Raw genomic sequence first — 24,408 nt, forward strand, 5'->3', positions numbered from 1 at the left:
AAAAAAATCGCGCTACCTTCGGCCTTAACGCTGGAATTTAACGTCTGTTAAATTCCAGACTAAGGCATACTAATAATGGTAGGTGGAGGGTCGTATCAACAATGTTTTCGCTGTTTTCCATGGAACATCGCTGGAAAACCAGCAATGTTCCATGGTAAACGCCGCTATCGCTGAAATATTATCGCCATAGCGCTATGTATTGTTAATATAGCGTTATCATGGCAATCATTTCAGCGATAGCCGGCGATAATATTTCTACCACTATGTGGGGCCAGTTAATATGCCCCTTAGTCCTTTGGCTTATGTAACATTTCCTATACACTGATTTACACAGGTATGATTGATTGTCTCTGTGTAATGTGTGTGTGATGCAAAGTGCTCGGACACTGGTGACTGATGGTGGATGTATGCAGGGGCAGAGACTGGTGTTATTTGATATGTCTCTGTTCAGTGTGATCTGGAGCACTGGGCTGCACTGCTGCTGGCTGTACGCTGCTGGGCATCTCGAGAGGGGAGGGGGGTGTGGGAATGCAGGCAGCAGACCGGGCTGTGAGCCGGGAGGGAACTCGAAACAGGAGCGCTGTGGGTGAATACATGTTCTGTCACATTGAAGCAGCCGTCTGGCGCAGTGCGGCCCTCTTAAACTCACGTTGGACATCCTCCGCTATGGAGACAGCGCTTCTAATAGCACCATTTAGGTGTTTCTAGTTACACCCTACATCATTCAGCCTTCCATTCAAACCATGGCTCCCCCTTCCTCAACACTACAAACAATACCCCCCACCCCATACAATCCTCCAAATCCTACTGAGCGTGGCTACCACCCTGCACTCGCCCCAACTCAATGCGACCGCCTCCCATTCAATTCATCCCCACTTTCCACCCCAGGTCACCAGGCCTTCACTTCCGTTGTAAAACCAAACCTCATGACACTATCTGCAAATCTTTACACACCCTGCCTCCCCCCTCGCCTACTAAAATTCAGGCTTCACAAACTCGTGTATGTTGCTTGGGGTAAAAAGCAACACAGGATTTACATAGAAGCGCCAATTGTGCATCTTTTTTAAAGCTTATTTTTCTACACATTAATACATAACAACATCCTTGGGGGGGGTCTCGCTGCTGTTGCATTAGGAGCCCCTGCAGCAGCATGGAAGCAGTTTAAATGGACTATTTGTTCATTTTCCAGGGTGGCATTAATCATTTCGGACATTGGGCACAATGCTGTCTTGTATGGTGCATCTTCTTACGTCACAGGGCATGGCAAATCTTTAGCAACAGATTTGGAACAGCCAAGACGCACCACATTTTCTATTCAAGTAGTGTTACAAGAAGCTTGCCAGTCTCCCTGGAACATGCTATGGGTAGACAAAGGAGTAATAAACAAACATTTTGAATGCAATAAGTCTCGCATTTACCCAAGTTTTAAGCTATTGGCATTGTAAATGATAATGCCTTTTATTTATGTTTTAAAAACGAAAACAAAAATAAAAGACATTATTATTTACAATGTCAATAGCTCAAACTCGCGTAAATGCGAGATCTATTGCATTGCAAATGCTTGTTCTTTGTTGCGTCTGTTTTTCTGTCCTACTTCAAGCACTCACTTAAAAAAACAAGCATTTGCAATGCAATAGGTCTCGCATTTACTTGAGTTTGAGCTATTGGCATTGTAAATGACAATGCCTTTTATTTATGTTTTGGTTTTTAAAACAGTTAAATTAAAGGCATTGTCATTTACAATGCCAATAGCTTAAACTAGCGTAAATGCGAGACCTTTGCATTGCAAATGCTTGTTCTCTTCTGCACACACAAAACATCAATCCTCATAGTGATGGCCAGGGACAGCTTTTAGCGCTAGTGGGGCACAATTGGGTTGCAGTTGAAGTCAGTGTGAGTTTCTCTCTGTGGGGCAGTATGATGTTCAGTGGAGGAAAGGATGTGGCACTCTGCCGATGACAGAAACTGCAAGGCTCTGAGACAAATGGCTTGTGATAGCACTTTTAAGCATATTTGGGACATTTTGCAAAAAGCAAAGTTTTCAGGTGAATGTATAGTGTTGACCAATAACAACTGAGCGCATGTGTGCATTGTCAATTTAAATAAATGTGGAAAAATACTAGCTGTAGCGTCGTCTTTTGCTTGTGGCAAAAATAAATGTGGATAAATACAGGAAAAATGCCTGAAAAATAAATATGGATAAATACAGACGGAAATGGCAAAAAAATAAATACCATAAAACCGGGAGCCCTAATTATAACGTACAAACTGCAAGTAACTAAAGGGGCTCTCAGACAAAAGCAGTAACTCACTGACCTATTTAAATGATATGCACTTTGTGATCTGAATGGTACACGCTCTTTGCAGCAGGGTCATGAGTCAAAACCTCCACTAGACAAACCTCCGATCTCTCTCTAGGAAGAACATTATTCAGTTATCTTGACATTTATATTCTTGTCTGAAAATTTCTGGAGGCCAGGAACATGGCCGCAGGTGCTTTTAAAACCACAAAATACTTGCAAACATGACGCCCCGCCCAAAGTCAGCACCCGATGAGGTCGCACCAGTCGTACTGCCCTAGAGGCGGCCCTTCAAGCAAGCAGTGATGTTACATCACACAAAAAAATAATGATATGCACAGTTTATTCAGTAGGGAGTACAAATACGCTGGCCATGATTTTAGGCAACTCAAAAAACCATAAAGAAATATTCCGCTTTTGTATATTACAAAGGTGGCACTTACTGTATGAATCTTTTCAGCTCCTGACCACTGCAGCGTGACCAGTGGTAGCGATGAAATGCTGCCTGGACCAAGGGTGCCATCACGCTGCCCATGGCTGTCTCGTCTCCACACCGGTTACCCTGCCCATCATGCTCCATCCCAAGTCTTAGGAGCAAACAGAGAAAAGAGAAAATACTGATTTACCCTTCAGGACAGCGAATAACAATGTGAACTTTACAAAGGTCGTTAATGTCAGTGATTAAAAGAAGAACCTTCATCATTATTCTCTTGGGGTTGATGACCAGAAGTACAAGTCGGTGAGCTATGAATGGAGCTGCCTGAAACATTAAGGGGCAGATTTACAAGCCCCGTACACCACATTTGCGCCGCCGTTGCATCACTTTTGTGACGCAGCGGTGGCACAAAGCCAGCGCCATGCTGCGGGGTATTTACAATGTGACGCATCTAGGGAGATGCGTCCCGTTGTAAAGCCCTGCGCCACATGTGGGCGTTCCAGCACAGGGGGGGGGGCGTTCCAGCGCAGGAACGCCTCCCAAAAGTGGCTGAGCGAAATCTACAAGATTTCACCCCAGTCACTTTTACGGCCATGCTGCGTCAAAACCCTGCGCCTGCTTGAAGCAGGCGTAAGGATTGACGCAGCATGTTAGGCATAGGGGCACCCCGAGCCTTGCTGGAGCTTCGTCGCGCTTGCGACGTGACTCCAGCAATGCGTCACCTTTACAGTAGCAGATGCATCACGCATCTGTCTATTTTTGCCCCATGGTGCGCCGCATTGTAAATGCGGCGCATCCATGCTGGCGCAAGAGGTGTCTGCAGTGACACAAAATAACTGGCGCATCCCTGCTTATATGCAGGGATGCACCAGTTATTGTAAATCTGCCCCTTAATGTCTGGCAATTAATCTCAGAGATGCTGGATTTCTACTGAATATCTGCCACTCCTAGGGGGATGGACACTTAATCCCCTCTGCCTCCCTGGGAACAAAATCAAAGGCAACGTGGTTCCTCTGAACCCTCCTTGTGAAGAAGGGTTCCTGCCCCACCTCCCAAAATCACCTACCTCACATTAGGGCAATTTTATTTGTTTTGCCTCCATAAACAAATTCCTTTTTTGGAAGTTTATTTTCAGAAAATAAAACGTTTTGCTGAGCGGGCTCTCCAGCAAAGCTTCAGTGGCTTCAGCAGAGCAACCACACCGGAAGCTCTGCTGAGAGCCGAAATCGCCATCCGCCTGGGGGCTCTCTAAATATGGCAACCTGCCCTCCACCAGGGGAGCAGAGGCCATGGCCTCATGGACTTAGCAGCACAACGGACTACCTGACATACTCTAAATAAGGCCCTTTATAAAGTACATCTACTTTGATCTTCATAGAAAAACAATCGTTCATACATCAGGTGAAGGTGTAGGGTTTAATCATGCAAACAATTCAGCATAGCATCTAATCATGCATGCAAATGTTTCTATCATTGAATGCTGGACTTTTAAGTTTATCAGTATAGTCTCTATTTAGCTGGAACATATAATGATGTTTTCTTGTTTTTGTAGCTTATTTTCTATAGTTGACCAGCTATGTGGTTAGTCAGTAGTCTACTATAGCCTTAGAGCCCATCGTAGCGGGCTCTACCAGCCATTAAAGGCCCATCCGGCTCGGGACTTTAATAAAGAGCGGTCCTTTAAAAAGGCCTGTAGAGCCTACTATGGAGGACTCTAAGGCTATTAGAACATTCTGCTCCTAGAGGACAGAATGTTCTAATTTGTAAAACAAAGGCATCACAGAGCCCTAGGGGGTTGAAATCCTCTCGGGCTCCATGAGGCCTTTGTTAAACATTGGAATGTTGATGCTCCGGGCTTCTCCAGCCATTATCAGCCCGGAACACTCCATTGTCTTCAAAGGATCTCCCAAAATTCCAATTTTCTATTTTATCTCAGGCCAACCACAGATTATGGTTGACTGAATTGGACTCAACTGAACACGTTGTGTGCCTCTTACTAGGTTGCTCTGGGCCACCCCTGATCCTGTAGGATTTTGGATCTTGGGTTTCATAACTGTGTGATAAAATTGCATTGGTAAACTGTTCCTATTATGTTTGCCACCATTTCTCCTTTCCTTTCCCTGTGAAAACCCTCAAACTCGTCTGTCAGAGCCTTTCTGCCACAAATAAAAGTGGATCATGTTTAATCAATCGCACCCCACTCCAAAACAAACTTTTGGTATGCTTTGTTTTTAAATTATTTGGCTATAACAGGTAATGATTTATAGATTTCCACATAGTTCTACACGTGCCTTGCTCATATTTGTATAAACAGAGTGCCAGCAGAAGTTATTAACTGATTTGCAATGAAGGGGAATTTAACATGCACAGGACAGAAGGACATCTCATGAGGCAACCATGCAACACATCAGAACTTAATTTTCATAAGATTCAGGAATACACGTGGCGACTTACACATGGCCGGTTTCATGGGCTACCACGAATGCCGAGGAGAAGCCGTCTTCATGGTTCAGTGTGCAGCTTCTCACCGGGTGACACATGCCTGTCACAGGAGCGTATCCTGTCAAGAGTCACAAACAAGACTTTCTCTTTAATATTTCTTCCCAAGAGAAAATAAATTCACCAGGTGCATTCTCATCTTCCTTAGCCTTACACAAGCCTACATGAGAAGAAGGTCCTGATCTACCAGCGGGGCCATTTGCAGTGTGTCCCGAGGACAGGGCCAGTAATGATATTGTAGAACATTGTGTTCTTCAGTAAGTAGAGATTAAAAGCCTTGGATGGTGTTGCTATTTCATTTTATACATACATTATTTCTTTTTCATTAACTCTTTGATCTCAGAACCTGACCAAGTAATTTGTGAAGACAGCAAAGATTGGCATTTGTCAATAACAGAGTTACAATTACCTTAAACTATTAATTGGCGTACACTCCGTGCATTCTATCTTGGAAGAATTTGCAGAAAGTAGTGTGAACTTTCAGTAAAAGAACTGGGAAAGACTTTTTTCAGAAAAATGATTGTGCACCATCCTTTCTTTCACTGTGCAGCTGCAAATCAATTGTATCTTTTTAAATGCCAGTCCCTGCAGAATGCATTTTTTGTTACTTCTGAGTTGTGCTCATTGCTTAATTATTTCCTGTTAATGGTAGTTAAAAAGAAACAAAATAAGAATGGGCAACAGAAGCACCGCCCTACCAGGACAATATTGTTTCAATTTTCAAGCTACAGACAGCAATTCCCACCGCTATTGCAACCTAGGAGTGTGGAAGGATAAGGTACAAGTAAGAGGTTCACCATTACCAAGGACAATGATTCGCCAAGATGTCAGGGGTACCGGAATGACATCACACGCCGTTCATCTCATCTGACATCTTAGGTTTGACTCTTTGGACCATCATTAGCCCTTCAACAGCATCCTATTTGTGGATAGAGGTTACGCGAAGTACAAGTTGTGGAAACTATATAAAATAACCCAGACTTTTAGAGCCTTTTTAATTTTTTTATTCCTGATACTACCTTCTTGACTTTTGACACCCTTAATTGACTTCATGATCTGGACCTCTCGCTCTCTCTCTCTCTCTCTCTCTCTCTCATATATTAACGGACAAACCATCCTCAGCCATGGTTTCCAAAAGTTCACCCTAGGTGACCTTGGGTTGAACAAGTATGTTGCCTTTGAGTCAACGAAGGAGCAATCTGTTGCTCTCTAGTTCTAGATTCAACCCTAAACCATAGTAGGTTGGGAAAATCTGCAACAAAGGAGCCCTATAATTGTGCCTGCAGCAACTAGAAACTCCACGGACTTGTTATTGCAAAAGAGAGTGGGTTAATTTAGGGTTTGGTGGAGGGGATCCTGACGAAACTGTGGTTTCCCCGTTCTATTTAGAGTTGAGAAAATAAGAATAATGGTCATGCCGCCATGTTTAGAGCAGGATGACCACCACTGATTTGAAATGTCATTGTCTAGTATGCATGGGCAGAGAACATATTTAATTGCCTAAACAGCAAAGAGAAACAGGTCACTGCATGTCTGGGCCATTGGTGTTTTTTTGTCTCAAGACACAAATTCCCACCTTGAGAGTTTTTTTTTTAAAAAACAAAAATGTTTGCCAAGTGGGCTCTTTAAACATGGTGCCTGTTTAGCAAACTTTGATGCTGTGAAAGGAGCCACTGTGGCAGTGACTCTCTTCAAAGCAATTCCAGGCAGAGATCTCGAAATGTGGTGGCTGGATCTATGCATGGTGCAGAGGTCATAACCTCTGATTCCCTGGCAGGGTGGCAGGTGGCTCGCCAATGGGTAAATATGGCCCAGAGGTTCATCGGTCCCAGAAGTTTCCCACTCACACATATCTCATAAAGGATCCTAGCAAGTTCACAATCTCTTCGTAAAGCCCACAAGGTACTGGGGTTATTTGCTGTGGTATGAATTTTGAGCAGAACCCAAACAGTTTACAAACTCACATTTCCAAGTAGTCATTTAGGGGCAGATTTACAAGCCCCGTATGGCACATTTGTGCCGCAATTGCATCATTTTTGTGACGCAGCGGCGGCGCAAAGCCAGCGCCATGCTGCGGGGTATTTACAACGTGACGCATCTAGTGAGATGCATCATGTTGTAAAGCCCTGTGCCAGATGTGGGCGTTCGAGCAGGGGGGGGGACATCCCGGTGCAGGAATCTACAAGATTTCACTCAGTCACTTTTACGGCCATGCTGCATCAAAATCCTGTGCCTGCTTGAAGCAGGCGTAAGGATTGACGCAGCATGTAGGGAATAGGGGCACCCCGAGCCTTGCTGGAGCTGCGTCGCGCTTGCTGCGCGGCTCCAGCAATGCGCCGCCTTTCCGCCGGGGGATGCGACATGCATCTGCCCATACGTGCGTCACGGTGCACCGCATTGTAAATGCGGGTGGGCAGATGCGTCGCAACTCTTTTGGCGCATCCCTGCTGATTAGCAGAGATGCGCCAGAAGTAGTAAATCTGCCCCTTGGTGCTTAATTTGTAATGGAATAAGCACAGACACCCAAAGTTTTTCTTAAAATCTCGAATCCCAGGATTGCCTGCCAATCCTTGATTTCTCCTCATGCCTCTTATTTCGATCACACTACACATCCTGTTTCTCAATCTCACTCTTTTAAATGGCAGCTGAAGCTTCTGAAATATAAAAAGCTGGCTTATGATTTTGAATGTCTCCCTATTGAATATTAGACGCATTCAAAGGGATGTTCTTATACAGGGATATCATTCGCTCAAATTATCAATTTCGAATGAACTTGAAATATTCATGCCAGAAGCCCTAGAACCGTCTACATTTAACAGCTATACTTTGAATTTACAATGAGAGAGAGATAACATAACTAATGGATATACATTCCATCTATTTGTTATGAAATCAAAGAATACATCTCCCAGTGGAAAGCTGCCATGCCTTTCCATGAGGAACAAAGCTAATCAATATCTTCTTGGTAATAGCAACAAAATTGCAATCATGTAACATGGAGCACAAATCATCAGTTACATGGGCAGAAACTAAATATACTGTCTGAAATAAACTTCCAAAACTTCCCTCCTTGAGTCATACTATAGGCAGGCTCCTGGACATTGCACATTTAGTTCAAAAGCATCAACAATAGGACCATAGTTTTATAATTGCTGCTAAGACAGCAGAGATGTAAAAAATGTTTTTAAAAAATGTGTTTGTGCTTTATTGTCTGCGGTGCCCCTTAAAAATTATAGATCCCCTTTATTTCTGAAAGGTACATAGCTAGGCAATCTATTAGCAGAGAAAAGCATTTCTATTGTATGTTCCTGAATAACCATGGTTCTAAGAAAACAGAAAAGAGTTATAGAAGACAAAGTTTAGATTCTTGATTGTGTCTGAAAATCGCCAGAAATCTCCTACTGTGTGATAAAGACACATTTTCTTGTTTCACCCTTATTCCAGTGACCACAGAACCACGGGCCATATTATCAAGACCGGCGATAAGATTATCGCCGCTTTAGCGGCAGGAAACTACCGCTAAAGCGGCGATGAGGGGCTTGATAATATGCCCTTGTGAATTCCCATAGAAGCCCATTTTCTGGTGTGAACATGGGCTTCTATGGGAATTCACAAGGGCATATTATCGAGCCCCTTATCGCCGCTTTAGCGGCAGTTTCCTGCCGCTAAAGCAGCGATAATGTTATCGCCGGTCTTGATAATATGGCCCCACATTCTCAGTGGGATTTCTATAGGTTGTGTGGTTAAGAGATGGCACAGCTGGTAAGTGGTAAATTCAATATTGTATTCCATAAACTGTGCAAGTTCCAATATTGGAACATTTGGGGATGATGTCCCTCTGAGCTAATCTCAGACTCCCTTGAGACGACTCTGCTTTAAATTTACATGAACATGTTTATTTGTATCTAAAGTTGTAAGTGGGATGAAAACTTTGTGTTTCAAGACAGAATACCTAAGTTAGCACCTTAGAATATGCAAAGTTGCAAGAGAACATATGCTCCTCCTCAGACATTCATAAGAAAATACATTCCTCGATGATTTACAATCTGGAGCTACAAGGGGGATGCACATTTTTGTGCAGCAAGAAAGAAAATCTAGGTTGGCACCATAGAATGTGCAAAGCTGCAAGCACACATATTTTTGCCCGCCGACATTTCTAAAAATTACCCTCCCTGGTGATTTACCAACTAGAGCGACAAGTAGGATGAAAATGTGTGTATATCAGGAAAGAAAGCCTAGGTTGGCACCTAATAATGTGCAAAGTGTAAAACACACATTCTGACCTGAAAACATTCCTAAAAATTACACTCCCTGGTGATTTACAATTCAGAGCTGCAAGTCAGATGAAAATGACTGTGTATCAAGAATGAAAACCTGGGTGGGCACCAAAGAATTAGCAGTGCAAAGCACACATCTTCTTGCCTGCAGACATTTCTTAAATGTACACTCCCTAAAGGCTTACAATTTTGCTGCACATTAATCAAGGATTCTATAACAAAGGACATGTGGTATCTTCTGTTGGCAAAGGTTTAACCATTCACTTCCTGTCTCCGCCTTCAAGTTCCCAAAATCATCTGCATTGAAGCATATCAAAATATAATTCAAACTCCACAGAACTCTCTCCTCCATGGTCTGAATGTGAACATCTACTTTCTGGAAGTTAGAAAATTGTCATCTGAAGTGCAGCATGGAACCACATCATGGACATAGTGACCATTGTCATTTTGTGAATGGTCCTTTCTTATGTTACAAATCCCTGGAGTCATTTTATGGGTACGCTTTCTGAACCGGAAGTTGATGTCCCAAGTGAAATGCATTCCAGGAAGGAATTTTACCGTTTAAATTTGCAGAGTGGGTATTTACTGAGAAAGACTAATGTTCACACATTTAAAATAACCCAGAGATATTGATAAGCTGAAACACATTATTATGGCAAACCTGTGTGTAAGCAGGGAGACTTGGAATATGTTAATTGCATGTACCGGACCAGGCAGGGACGTTTTCAGGATTCAGAGAAAACAAAAACATAAATATATATAGCTAGGAAATTATGATACAGAAGGATGTTCTTCCTTTCCATTGTTTGCACTATTCTGATAATAAAAACTGATTAAAATAACTTTTGTTATGTATGCATTGAAAGGATGTGTATTTTAAGCAAAGTAGTCTACTTTTGTATGGAAGATATTATTAATATGTGATTTTACCATACTATATGTGTGCAAAATTATAACTATGTACTAAACTATAATACTAAAGAAATCAAATTAAAGAAATATGGTGACATCAGTCTAGAGTAGCCTTACTGCAATTTGTTGTTTTCAGACCATTTACCGTAAGTCAACAATTGCTATGTAAAACCTGTAACTAAAAACTGATCTCGGATAATAGGCATCAGTAGTTGAGCCCATTTACTTCATAGTTTATTTCAGGGTCGCAGGCTGTTAGCTTCTAAGTCTCATAATGTAAATGGTGTCATAGCTCATTCAGATGTACTCTCTCTTGTAGGCCACATGGTCATGCTCAAACTCCATTACCACGAGACAGGCCTTTTAACTCTGATGGAGGTGGCAGCAGTTTGTTTCTGGTTGTGTTAATGGAGGTGGCAGCTGTGTTTCTTCTGGTTGTGTTAATGGAGGTGGCAGCTGTTTTATTCTGGTTGTGTGAATGGAGGTGGCAGCTGTTTTCTTCTGGTTGTGTTAATGGAGGGGGCAGCTGTGTTTTTTCTGGTTGTGTTATGGGGGTGGCATCTGTGTTTCTTCTGGTTGTGTTAATGGAGGTGGCAGCTGTGTTTCTTCTGGTTGTGTTAATGGAAGTGGCAGCTGTTTTCTTCTGGTTGTATTAATGGAGGGGGCAGCAGTTTTCTTCTGGTTGTATTAATGGAGGTGGCAGCTGTTTTCTTCTGGTTGTGTTAATGGAGGTGGCAGCAGTTTTCTTCTGGTTGTGTTAATGGAGGTGGCAGCTGTTTTCTTCTGGTTGTGTTAATGGTGGTGGCAGCAGTTTTCTTCTGGTTGTGTTAATGGGGGTGGCAGCTGTTTTCTTCTGGTTGTGTTAATGGGGGTGGCAGCTGTTTTCTTCTGGTTGTGTTAATGGAGGTGGCAGCTGTTTTCTTCTGGTTGTGTTAATGGAGGTGGCAGCTGTTTTCTTCTGGTTGTATTAATGGAGTGGGCAGCAGTTTTCTTCTGGTTGTATTAATGGAGCTGGCAGCAGTTTTCTTCTGGTTGTGTTAATGGGGGTGGCAGCTTTTTTCTTCTGGTTGTGTTAATGGGGGTGGCAGCTGTTTTCTTCTGGTTGTGTTAATGGAGGTGGGAGCAGTTTTCTTCTGGTTGTGTTAATGGAGGTGGGAGCAGTTTTCTTCTGGTTGTGTTAATGGAGGTGGCAGCTGTTTTTTTCGTTGTATGGAAGCCCAAGAGGAGTGTGTATTCAAAGATATAACATTTGTTCGTGTAAAGGCACACAATGTCGCGGACACTGGGCTGAAATACTGAATTATTTATAACATTTTAAATAACCTATTTCATGTTTCAAAGTGTTGAGTTTAACATTCTATGACATCATTCCTCTGTGTAAGTTCAATCAGGGTTTTTCTGCTAAGATATATAATCTTACCTTGCATGCCAGCAGGGCCAAAATCTTGTCTTGTCAGGAAAATGGCATGGTCGTGATGCTCTGAGTGACCCGTATCTGACTTCTGCTGCTGGTAAGCCCAGCGGCATACATTTTCTAAACTTCTGGAAGGGTTACCTCTTTCGATCAAGCTGATGGACTGAAACAAGCAATATGTAAATTGAAAGTTATAACCACGTGGGATGATTTGATTAACGTTATGAGGCCTGATATTTGAGTAAAGTAAGAAATGTTACATTATTATCACATTTATCGTAACTTGTAATGTAGGGCCTAAGTGAAGATATATGTAAGATGGATGAGACACTGTGTTTCCCGATGACTTGGCAAAACATTGACTGTGATAAATTACTGCAACTAGGCTGAGAGCCAGGACCACTCTGAGCTGTGATTATGGGCGTCTATTGGCCAGCTTAAACAATGACTAAGGGGCATATAAACAATGCGGCGATAGAAAATTATCGCCGCTTTTGCAGCCGTTTTCGGCCGAAAAGCTGCGATAATTTTATCGCCTTATCAGCAAAGACACGCTATCGCGTGTTTTGCTGAATATGCTCCCGTTTTCAGTACGCATAACTTCGCATCGCTAATGAGATGCAAAGTAGGCGTGTCTGTGGAAACAACATGGGTAAATATCGCGAAGGCAGCTTCGCGATATTTACAATGCGGGGAAGAGATTATTTTAATCGCGCTAAGTATGCCTTAATGCAGGAATTTAACGTCTGTTAAATTCCTGAGTAAGGCATACCTAACATGGGAGGTGGATTTATGTGATATGACCACAGGGTCGTATCATCAAGCATATCGCCGTTTTACCTGGAACATCGCTGGAAAACCAGCGATGTTCCATGGAAAAGGGCGCTATCGCTGAAATATACATCGCCATGGTGCTAAGCGTTGTTAATACAATGCTAGCCTGGCGAAATATTCCAGCGATAGAAAAAATGCGGTATACAAGGTCAGCGATAATTATCGCTGCCTGTTGCAAATATGCCCACAAGTGCTTTGACATTTGCTTAGGGTGAACATGCTAATCTCTAAATAGGCATGTCCTCTACCAGAAAATGGATATTTAAACAGAGTAGTCCTTTGTTTTAAAGAAATATTGATGTCGATAGCTCATACTCACTCCTCGCAGACTATGAACATTTAAGGGGATATTAGCAAGGGCCTTATCGCCGCTTTATCGGCACTTTTTTCGCTAAAGTGGCGATATTACTATTGCCCTATTGGCAAGCTGTCGCTAACAGCTGTTAGCGACAGCTTTATGGCGAAAGCGACCGTTTTGGTGCCGCTTTGCATGTCAGCGATATATATCGCTAATGACATGCAAAGTAGGCGTTCCCAACTTAAAGCGACTGAAAACAGTCGCAAGCCCAGCTTCCCCCTATTAGCAATGTCCGCGAAGCGATAAAGAATCTAACACCTGCTAAAAAGCTGACTTAACCACTCTAGTCAATGGGAGGTGGATTGTAAGGTTAAGTCCTCACCTGCCTATTAGCAAGCTTTTCATTAGCGCGTTGGATTTATCGGTGGCTTTCTCGCGCTATTGCTGGGTTTCGCCGCTATCGCTGGATTTTCTATCGCCTTGGAGATAAGCATTGATAATAACGCGTTATCTCCGCGATGAAATCCAGCGATAGCCGGTGATAAAAAAAACAGTGCTAAACGCGTTTTGCGATAATTATCGCAATTTCTTGGTAATATCCCCCATAATGCCCCTACTTTTGTGTAGTGTTTTTATTTTTATGGATACCTTTCTATTTCCAGTGATAGGACAGATATATTTTTGACACAGAACTTGATTCTGGATTTCTCCAAAATACTGGATTCTGAGGAATAGGGCTTACTTCAGAATGCCAGATATCAATGTTGTACAGTTTAAATTAGAGGATAATAGAGGTCAGGCAGACAAGACAGAAAAGTGATGTGTTTTACATTGTTTATATAGACGAGTTATGCTTATTATTACAGACATTGTTTTAGTCATATGTTGTTGTCTTTACATAGTGTCACAGTTTATTTTGTGAACAAAATGTTGCTGATGCCAATGGAAGACCTTAAGGCAGAGAAAAGTATGCAATGATTATGTCATACACGGGGGCCTTTATCCTAACGACACTGGTGTCTGATTTAGACTTTTAGTATTGGGCTGAAACTAAACAATGAAGCATACAACTCCATTTTGCCTACTTGTGATTAATTGTGATCTGTGTGCAATAGTTTTGTAGTTGCAAAAGCCTCATCACACCTGTTCTGAGGGGTTTAACACGTACTTTGCAAGAAAACCTAACAATTCGTTTTATTTGTATTTTTTGTATTTGTATTGGCATTTGTAAGGCGCATAAATCACCGTAGGTTTCATAGCGCCAGCAGATACTCAGATGGTGTGCGTGTGGTCACTCAGCATTGGAATAGCCAGGTTTTCAGGAGTTTACGGAATTTCAGGTGATTCGGTTCAAGCCGCATGGATAGAGGAAGAGTGTTCCAGGTCTCAGGGGCTATTTTAGAAAAAGATCTGTCTCCGTTTCTGACGGTTCGTACTTTGGGGACGGAGAGGAGGTGTTTGCAGGAAGATCTGAGTGTTCTAGCCGGATGATAGCCAGTGAGCTTATTGGCGAGGTATAATGGGCCTTTGCCGTTTAGAGTTTTATGAACCAAGCAACAGAGTTTGAACTTAATGTGCTTTTTTATGGGAAGCCAATGTAGCGACCTCAAGCTGGGGGCGGAAGAGGAACGGGAGGGGAGATCGAGGGCCCTCCTGGCTGCAGTATTTTGCAGAACCTGGAGTTTATTCAGAAGATTTTCATTTATAGAGGCAAAAAGCGCATTTCCATAGTCCAGGCGGCTGACAATTAGTCCCTGGACTAAAGGCAGACGGGAGGGGGATCCACTTGAAACTTTTCTTGAGGTTACGCATAAGCCCAAAACTGGTGCGCACAATGCTTTTAATATGGTCAGACATGGAGAGTTTGTTGTCTAGCACTATCCCTAGGTTTCGGGCTGACGTTTTGGGAGGGGGGCAAAGTCCCAACGTTAATGGCCACCAATCGGCTGTCCAATATTTGTGTGTGTTTCCGAAAAGCAGAATCTCCGTTTTATCTGCGTTTAGTGACAAATAATTATTAGACATCCAATCTTTTACCGCGAGCATACAGTGTTGAAATCTGGGTTTGACATTGGTGGGATTAGTACCCAGAGTGATAAGAATTTGTGTGTCATCAGCATAGGACACGGTTTTGAAACCCTGTGCTTTAATTAATTTTGCTAATGGAGACACATAGAGATTAAAAAGTGTGGGACTTAATATGGAGCCTTGTGGCACACCCTTGTCTACTTCCTGATCCGTTGAGGAGAATTTGCCAATTTGGACTTTAGAACTACGTCCAGTCAGGAAGCTTTTGATCCATAGCAAAGCTGAGCCTTCGACACCCACCTCCGCCAAGCGCTTTAGAAGAATACTATGTGAGATGGTGTCGAAGGCAGCCGACAGGTCAAGTAATATCAAAATGGAGGACTGTTTTGCATCAAGGGCAAGTCTAATATTGTCCACCATTTCAAGTAGAGCAGTTTCGGTGCTGTGAAACGCTCTGAACCCTGACTGAGAAGGATCCAACAGTTTATTAGTTTCTAGGTATTTGGTGAGTTGGGTGTTGACCAGGGATTCCAGAACCTTCCCAAACAACGGAAGGAGGGAGATGGCACGATAGTTTGAAGGTTGAGTAGGGTCAGCAGAAGGCTTTTTCAGAATGGGTCTGATGACGGCTTCCTTCTAGTGAGAGGGTACCGTCGACTGGGAGAGTGAAAGATTGAGGGTTCTGGTCAGGTAAGGAATGAGGATGGGGGCAACTTTGGAAATGATTGAAGACGAGGCAGGGTCGGCAGGGGAGCCAGAAGTGATTCTATTCAATGTGGAAGTTACATCATGTTCCGTGACTGTGTGGAATTCCTTCAGGATGGTAGACGGAGTATGAAAAGTTATAATTGTTGACTGCTTGAGAGATTGGTCAGAGGTAGTGGAAGTAGTGAATGTTTTATAGATATAATTGATTTTATTATAGAAAAAAGAAGAGAGGGTATTGACCCATTCATAAGAAGCACCTGTGGCAGGTATGGCAAACGTATCCTAATTTTGCATAGATATTGTAAAGGCCACATATTTGCAGAGATTCAGGATTCTAGAAATGGCTAGATGTTTGCAATAGAACTGTTTTGTCTCTCCTTTTATGTGTGTTGGGTTAACTAAATGTTATCACACTTCCATTTGCAGTGGAGGTAAATTCACTTCTTTGTACTAATTTGACCTACTTGTTATTATAAGTGGTAGTTTAATACCCTACAAGGTAAATTTTTAAATGTATTCCCTCCTCTAGAGTGACTTATTGTCCCTCTTTTTTTACCTTTTTGATGACCCTCAATAGCTCCATTTCATCAAGACCAATTACGTCACAGTTAGATACAGAAGTGCAACAATGCTAGCATCCACAATGCCACCCAGCTGTTGCCATGGTAATGCCAAGCACAAATCAAACATTTACCAAACATCCACAAAAGCAGAGTTATTCTTTCAATGCTGAAACCGAATTCGGGGGCATATCATCAACGGCCAGCGATAATTATCGCTGGCCGTGTTTAGCGTGCACAATTCTAACACCGCCTATCGCCAGATTCTATCGCCCGATTAGCGCACTATTAGCAACGCGATAGAAATCCTGGCAATAGCGGTGTAATTCGGCATCATCGCAGCATTTCCAGCGATAAAACACAGCGTTAGGGCAAATATAGTAAATAGGGAGATGTGGACTTAGCATGACAATCCACCACCCATGACACGTATGGCTAAGTAATAAAAATAGCAGGCATAAGAAACCGGCGATATATCCGGTTACCACTACTTTTTAAGTCGCTAGGTGGGATAGCGATTCCCTTGTTGATAGGGAGAAGCTGGGTTAGTGATTATTTTCACTGGATTCCTGTCGGGAACGCCTACCTCGCATCTCATTAGCGTTGCGAGGCGAGGCACTAAGGAGATGGGCGCTAAGGCATGGATCCACGCGTTAGCGTGTCCATGCTGATAGGGCGATAAAATTATCGCCGCTTTTCGTCCGAAAACGGACGCTAATGCGGCGATAATTTTATCGCCAGCCCTTGCTGATATGCCCCTTGGTGTTAGAATATATTATTGTGGTCGAAATAACGAGCTTCATGTACATATTGTAGCAATAATATAGACAGGGTAGAGTTAAAATGAGTAAATCTGCACATACCTTCGTGATATTTCAGGGGCTGACGTCATGGTTAAGACATATGTGTAGGTTGATAATGTGGTATAAAATCCCTAACATACTTATATGAATAATTCTGTTTTTTATCTTTAAGATTAGGTTTGCAAAAGGTTCTCAACTGCTATGTTTGATTTGGCCATAACAAGTGAAAAGGTAAAATAAAAATACAATATGATGCTGCGTGGACTGGATGATCACATTTTGATGCTATTACTTCTCACTTGCTACGTTCAAAAGTGTCATTTTTAAGAATTTAAAAAGCATAGACAACAAGTAAGTCAACTTTAAGCTCTCGGAGATCCTCACACTTGGGCCCTAATTATTAAGGGGGTAAATCAAAAGTCTCCATTCCTGTTGGTGTGGTGTGAGCTCCATTCCCCCGGAATCTCCAACTGCAATAATTAACAAAGTTACTTTGCTCTAGTTTATTTTTTAATAGAGCCATTTGTGATCTTTCTTGAGACAGAAATGCATCTCCTTTGGCACTCTTGGTTCTCTGCTTAATGAGGTGAATTGTATGAATCGTTAATGTAGTTTAGTGCTTTGTACTTTTACAGGCATGGACTTTTTTGCCTGGTTTTAGTCCCAGATTTTGGTAGAACTCCTCATTCTCCCCTAGAATGGCATCTTTAGTGCCAGCTCTAAACAGTGAAATGAACCCAGGGGCATATTATCAAGAAACGGCGTTAAAATTATCGCCGCTTTAGAGGCAGAAAACTGCTGCTAAAGCAGCGATAATGGGCTTGATAATATGCTGCAGAGAATTCCAATATAAGCCCATGTTGACACCAGAACATGGGCTTCTATGGGAATTCTCACGGGCATATTATCAAGCCCATTATCGCCACTTCAGCGGCACATTTCTGCCGCTAAAGCGGCGATAATTTTAACGCCGTTTCTTGATAATATGCCCCACAGTTGTATTTCTCATAATATTGATCACGCCTTTTTACTAAGAAGAAGAATGCAAATGATGGTTACTCATTTGATTTTAAACAGATACAAGGATTTTCCCCTTGAATTTTTCTTGTGAGTATGACACACTCTTTTGCATTTCTGACTCTCAGGGCCAGACTGAGAACCCAAATCAGCCCTGGCAATTTTGTCGAACATGCCCCTCGGGGGTGGGAGGGGGTGGGGTTTGGTTGCAAGTGTGAAGCACTGCTACTTTTGTTACTTGGGGCCGATATTTCAGCACCACTGCAAAACCGTCCCCTGGTAACAAAACCGGCCTCCACAGCTGTAAAATCGGCCCCTACCCTTCCAGCCTCCCAAGGAAATGCCCGATGCCTGCTACGGCCAATCTCCTGCTTACTCAGTCTCCGGTTTCAGAGACAAATCAGATGCTGGCTCTAGCGTTTCCTCTCCGACAGTAAACAGGAACAAAGATTGTCTTCTTATGCGTGCTTGTACGTACTACACACTCAATGGCGTTACTTGACTTCCAAGTATTAAAGCTATGAGTCTCATGAACTTTTCTGTATTTTGTTTCAAAAACCTAAACGACACTGAAACACGCCTCATTTTCCGAAGATAAACAGGCGAATTCCATTCCCATCTTGTAAGCAAAGTGTACTTAATAGCATTTCCAAACAACCAAGAGGCCCAGAAGCAGGTCTAATGATATTGTGCCCTGCTCATTTCAGAGGCCTGTAAGATGCTGGATCGCACATCTTTTGACCTTGTGCACCATCATAGATTTACATCGCTTTTGTGCCACACAATGGGGTGCAAAAGTAATGCAACCCTTAAGTTTGATTTCTCAAGCCACGCAAGGCCACCTTGCATGGCCCGAGTGGCTTGATCAATGCAGAGTAACGCAATCCAGCGCAAATTGCTGCATTACGTTACTCTGCATTGAGAAGGCGTTCATTGGGTGGAACGTGGTTGTTCCCACGCATCCACCCATTGATTCTGAAGCATTCCCAGATTTACCAATACTGGTAGAGCTGGGAATGCTTCGGGGGGAGGTGTAACATGAAGCAATATATTCTGCAGCACACATAGAAAAATGAAAAGGCCTCAGGGGGTTATTTTTGTGCGGGGGGTGTTCCTTTCTGCACAAAAGTAATGCAGCTTACAACTCAGGTACCCTTGCACCATGGTGCAAGGGTGCCTGCTCTGATGCTAGACTGCACATTGTGCGCCAGCACTGGAAAAAGACAGGAATGTGCTGTATTATGTTAAATACAGTGCATCGCTGCCTTTCCCTTTCACGCAGCACAGCAGGGTGACTGGCTGCGCTGTGTGACTTTTTGGTAACTATGCCCCTTTATTTACATCAGTATGTGCTAAGCGCATCCTTCTACATTGTTTGTTTCTTTAATACGTAGGTGATCTAACTAGTGCACTTACACTCGCCCAGAGTACTGTCACCTCTCAACTCCCCTTTCTTGGGAAACTCAATTGATTTTGTCTGTCATCCTAGTTGGATGTTCCTGGTAATGCCTCACAATATACTATAGTGTGAAATAATGAGTATGATACTCTGGATTGGTAATCCAGAAATATGGGAGGCTTATTATGAAAGACTCAGAAATAAATGTAAAATAATGACTAATTCTTATTAAGAAGATAAAATATTATTCCTGCAACAAAATTAAATCCAAAAGTTTATTATAGACTGCGGTACATAAAATACTCTTCAGAATTCCCTTTTGCGTTTTCGCTCATCTATACCCAGAATCTCCAGGGGATATTGAGTTGTCCTAACTTTTTCAACAGTGAATCATAGGGGCTTATTTACAAGCCCCGTGCGCCGCCAATGGGTCAATTTTTTTCATATTAAAAGTGACGCACCTGCACCGTAAGGGACTTGTAAATAAGCCCCATAATTTGTTAAATAATTTCATTTGAACCTTGACAGATTAAAATAAGTGGAGGAAAACTTCGAAGTACATTTGAAAGGAAATTCAAACTCAAGTACAACATAGCAAACCAGATCATCATAAAAGACTGAATGGAATATTAGTCCTCTTTAAAATACAAAAGACACAACATTCAGATCGGCATCTAAGATGTCATTTGCATCCAGGGAAATTACTCTTGGAAATATCGCCCAAAACCGCTCCCTGGCCAATGTAACATGTGGAATTCCATTCTCCTTTGCTCAGTGCTCAAAAAGAAGTCTATATAATGACCTTGTCTGGCTCTCAGAACATCTGGATTTCCAAGGACAAAAGGAAGCGAAGACATTACTCATCTTGCTTGGGGGCGTAAATGCCTTTGATTAATCATTGTATAATTAAATGACATAATGCTTCCTAATTTTATACTAGACAAACTAAATAGTAGCCTTTCCTTTCAATAAAACGTATATTAAACAGATAATGGGATGTAAACTAATAATAAGGTTCGAACGTAAAGAGCAAGCAGATGTTTATATATACTGAGGGGGATGAGAAAAAAACCCAGACCAGGGGTCTCGATTATGAGGAACTGGCGTGGGGCAGCACCGCATAGGGTTCTGGCACTGCCTCAAGTTTACATGATTAAGTAAATCTGGGGAAGCATCAAAATCCATGGGTGCTGTTTGAAAAAAAACACTGCAAAAACCCCTGAAATGCCTCCTTGATGCAGAGTAAGGCAAGGCAATGATTTGGGCTGCTTTGTCTCACTCCATATCTCTGAGGCCATGCAAAACACACCGGGTGGCTTTGTGTCGCCTCATAGATATAGAGGCTTGAGCCATTAGAGCGTCAAAAAAAGTGATGCTCCAGCGGCGCAAGCCTCTCATAAATAAGCCCCTAGGTGTGCAAACTCCCTCTTAAAATAGCGGAACGGCAACAAACACTGGATGTGCTCACAAATGTCTAAGTATTGAGCGGAACTGCAACATCTGCTGGAAAGTGCCAATTCAGGATTTCGCAGAGCTACAGTGTACTTCACAACAGCTGTCTTACCTTTGCGTACCCCAGCATAATCATTCGCACAAGAACAACATTTATGTGGACTCCGAGTGACTCATCATGATAAATTTCATTCACCTGGAAGGACAAGCAAGAGAAGAGGCTATTAATGAACTAAACTTTAGGGAAACTGAGAAAAACACTGAAGAGACCCATAAACATGTATGCAAATCAGGGCCTGCTGCATAAATACAGAGGGGCAGATTTATGAGCCCCTTGCGCCTCATTTACGCAGCCGTTGCGTCACTTTTGTGACGCAGTGGCGGCGCAAATCCTGCGCCATGCTGCAGGGTATTTACAACGTGATGCATCTGGCAGATGCGTCACGTTGTAAAGCCCTGCGCTACATGTAGGCGTTCTGGAGCAGGGGGGGGGGCGTTCCGGCGCAGGAACGCCTCCTAAAAGTGGCTGAGTGAAATCTACAAGATTTCACTCAGTCACTTTTAAGGCCATCCTGCGTCAAAACCCTGCGCCTGCTTGAAGCAGGCGTAAGGATTGATGCAGCATGTAGGGATAGGGCACCCCGAGCCTTGCTGGAGCTGCGTCGCTCTTGCGACGCAACTCCAGCAATGCGCCGCCTTTCCGACAGGAGATGCGTCACGCATCTGCTTATCCGAGTGCCACGGTGCGCCGCATTGTAAATGCGGCGCATCAATGGTGGCGCACGGGTGGGCAGATGCGTCGCAACTCTTCTGGCGCATCTCTGCTGATTAGCAGAGATGCGCCAGACGTCATTAATCTGCCCCATATTATTTACAAAAAATGCGCTGCCTGACACCTACTGGCAGTCAGGTTTCTCTCCACGTCTTTTCAGGTTGGTCAGCACTGGTTTCATTCAACAGAAATCATGGTTTGTGGGTGAGTAGACAAAACACAAACTTTTGGTGTTAAAAAACAGTACTGAATATCGCAGAATGAAATGTAACAAAACCGCACAAACTTGCAAAACGTAATATGTTAAAATGCACCTCGGTGTAAATCACCACCGCATGGGCAGTTGTTTTAATCCACCCCATAATATTGACAATAGCTCCTATCAGCGTTACCACTATCCTAGGTCGGACTGGCCTACAGGTCATGCAGGCAATGCCTGATGGGCTGGCCTCACAAGTCGGAGCGTGGGCTGGTTTTTTGGCTGTTTGTGGGCCTGTTTTAAGGTCTGTTGGGCTTACTGCTGATTTTCCTGATTTTAAAATAAATATTGGCTGCAGCAAGCTCAAATTCATGCAGCCTCACATACCACAGCCTCACATACCAGCAGGGATGCGCCAGGAAAGATGCGTCACGCAAGTTTACCCTTGCGCTACCACAGATGCGACGCATTTACAATGCAGCGCATCGTGGCGCAAGGATAAACAGATGCATGACGCATCTGATGGCGTAAGGGCGGCGCATTGCTGGAGTCGTGTCGCAAGCACGACGCAACTCCAGCAATGTTTAGGGGCTGCCCATACCTAACATGCTGCGTCATGCCTTACGCCTGCTTCAAGCAGGCGCAAGGTTTTGACGCAGCAGCGTCGGAAAAGTGACTGAGTGAAATCTTGTAGATTTCACTGCGTCACTTTTCCGAGGCTTTTTCCGCTGGAACGCCCACCCTGCATACATTAAACCTGACGCATGTTTAATGTGGCGCAGGGCTTTACACCGTGACGCAACTCCATAGATGCGTCACGATGTAAATAGGGCGCAACGTGGCGCAGGGTTTACGCCGCCGCTGCGTCACAAAAGTGACGCAACGGCGGCGTAAAGGTGGCGCAAGTCTAACATAAATCTGCCCCCTAGTATTTACAAGTTCAAAACTACCCCAATTTGAAAACATAGGTCACTTTTTTAGACAGCTGATTTGCTACTGGGGCCACTTTTACTTTGGTGTCCAGGTCTATTTTCTATCCCAGTCTGACCCTCATCTACCTTGGCAAGATACTTACAATCCCATACTGAAAGGCATCCTACGTGCAAACAATGATAGTTCCGTATACACCTGTTTGTAATGCCTCGCGCTCACGATAAGCATGTTGTACACCTTTAAAATAACTTTGAACATTTGCAGCCAGCCAGCGGGTACAGTGACGCGCATCCTGTTTTGCAGAATATATTTATTTAGTACTTTCTTCATAAGAAAGGGAAATAAAATCATCAGTGCTCTCGCTGTTCATCAGGCACGCATTCAATAAGTTCTTCACCAGAGTGTTTTTTCAAAATAGTAAAATTAATTATCAATCTCATCTCCCACTAGAATCGAATACATTGCATAACGTCGCCTACACATATGTTCACAACGAGTTAAACCACAATGCTGCATAAATACTATAATGTCCGATACCAGTATTCAAGTGTTCCTTTACGTAACCACTAGATGGCAGTACAACACAAGAAAAGCCAAACTACTGTTATTGTAGTTTTTCTTCATTCTGCCGCGAGATGGCAGTCCAACACAATGAAAGTCATACTGCATTCCGTGTGAGGCAGATAGCTTTCTAATACACTAAATTGAGAGTCATTCAAAATAAGACCGCGCTTTATTTCGGAGTTCGTCGCCAGGGAATGCCAAGATTGCGGGACCCTTTTTCTTCATTACACCTCGTGCCTATTCATTCCACCAGCCTACATTTCCTGTCTCTTTATTTTCCTCTTCTGGCTTTTTTTTCATCCCAACTTTCTGAGTTAAACTTTGTGGGGCAGATTTACAAACCCCTTGCGGCGTAAACCATACGCCACGTTGCGCCTTATTTACAACGTGACGCATCTAGGGAGATGCATCACGTTGTAAAGCCCTGCGCCACATGAAACCTGAGTTAGGTTTCAGGTGGGCATTCCGTCGCAGGGTGGACGTTCCGTCTCAGGAATGCCTTTTAAAAGTGACGCAGTGAAATTTACAAGATTTCAATGAGTCACTTTCCCGAGGCCGCTGCGACAAAACCTTACACCTGCTTGAAGCAGGCGTAAGGAGTGGTGCCCACGTTAGGTATGGGCGGCACCTGTGAATTGCTGGAGCCGCGTTGCGCTAGTGACACGACTCAAGCAATGCCCCGCCCTTACGCCACAAGATGCAACATGCATCGGCCTATCTTTACACCACGGTGCACTGCATTGTAAATGCGACGCATCCGTGGTAGCGCAAGAAGAGAATTGCGTGTCGCATCTTTTCTGGCACATACCTGCTGATTTGCAGAGATGCGCCAGACCTTGTAATTCTGCCCCGGTGTTCCTATATTCCTGTTCCTCCTTCTTTCTGTCTTTCTCTTTATTGCACTCAGTCAAAGTCTGATCATGATCACTAGAGGCCAGAGTCATCAAGGGCTTGCGTTGCCCTTGCGTTAGACAACGAGACACAAGGCAACGCAAATACTTAA

General features: G+C 43.3%; 1 protein-coding gene across 1 annotated transcript in view; it reads right to left on the reverse strand.

The window, feature by feature from the left end:
- Positions 1-24,408, reverse strand: part of ADAMTS3 (ADAM metallopeptidase with thrombospondin type 1 motif 3) — a 558,188-nt gene that overhangs the window by 158,551 nt on the left and 375,229 nt on the right. The window contains exons 6-9 of the mRNA XM_085636296.1: positions 21,050-21,133; positions 11,845-12,001; positions 5,191-5,296; positions 2,744-2,887 (exon numbers count right to left, since the gene is read on the reverse strand). Coding sequence (XP_085492422.1) covers positions 2,744-2,887; positions 5,191-5,296; positions 11,845-12,001; positions 21,050-21,133 — 491 coding nt within the window. The remainder of the gene's footprint in view (positions 1-2,743; positions 2,888-5,190; positions 5,297-11,844; positions 12,002-21,049; positions 21,134-24,408) is intronic.

Source organism: Triturus cristatus, chromosome 2_1 (assembly GCF_964204655.1).
Source record: "Triturus cristatus chromosome 2_1, aTriCri1.1, whole genome shotgun sequence".
NCBI classification, from domain to species: Eukaryota; Metazoa; Chordata; class Amphibia; order Caudata; family Salamandridae; genus Triturus; species Triturus cristatus.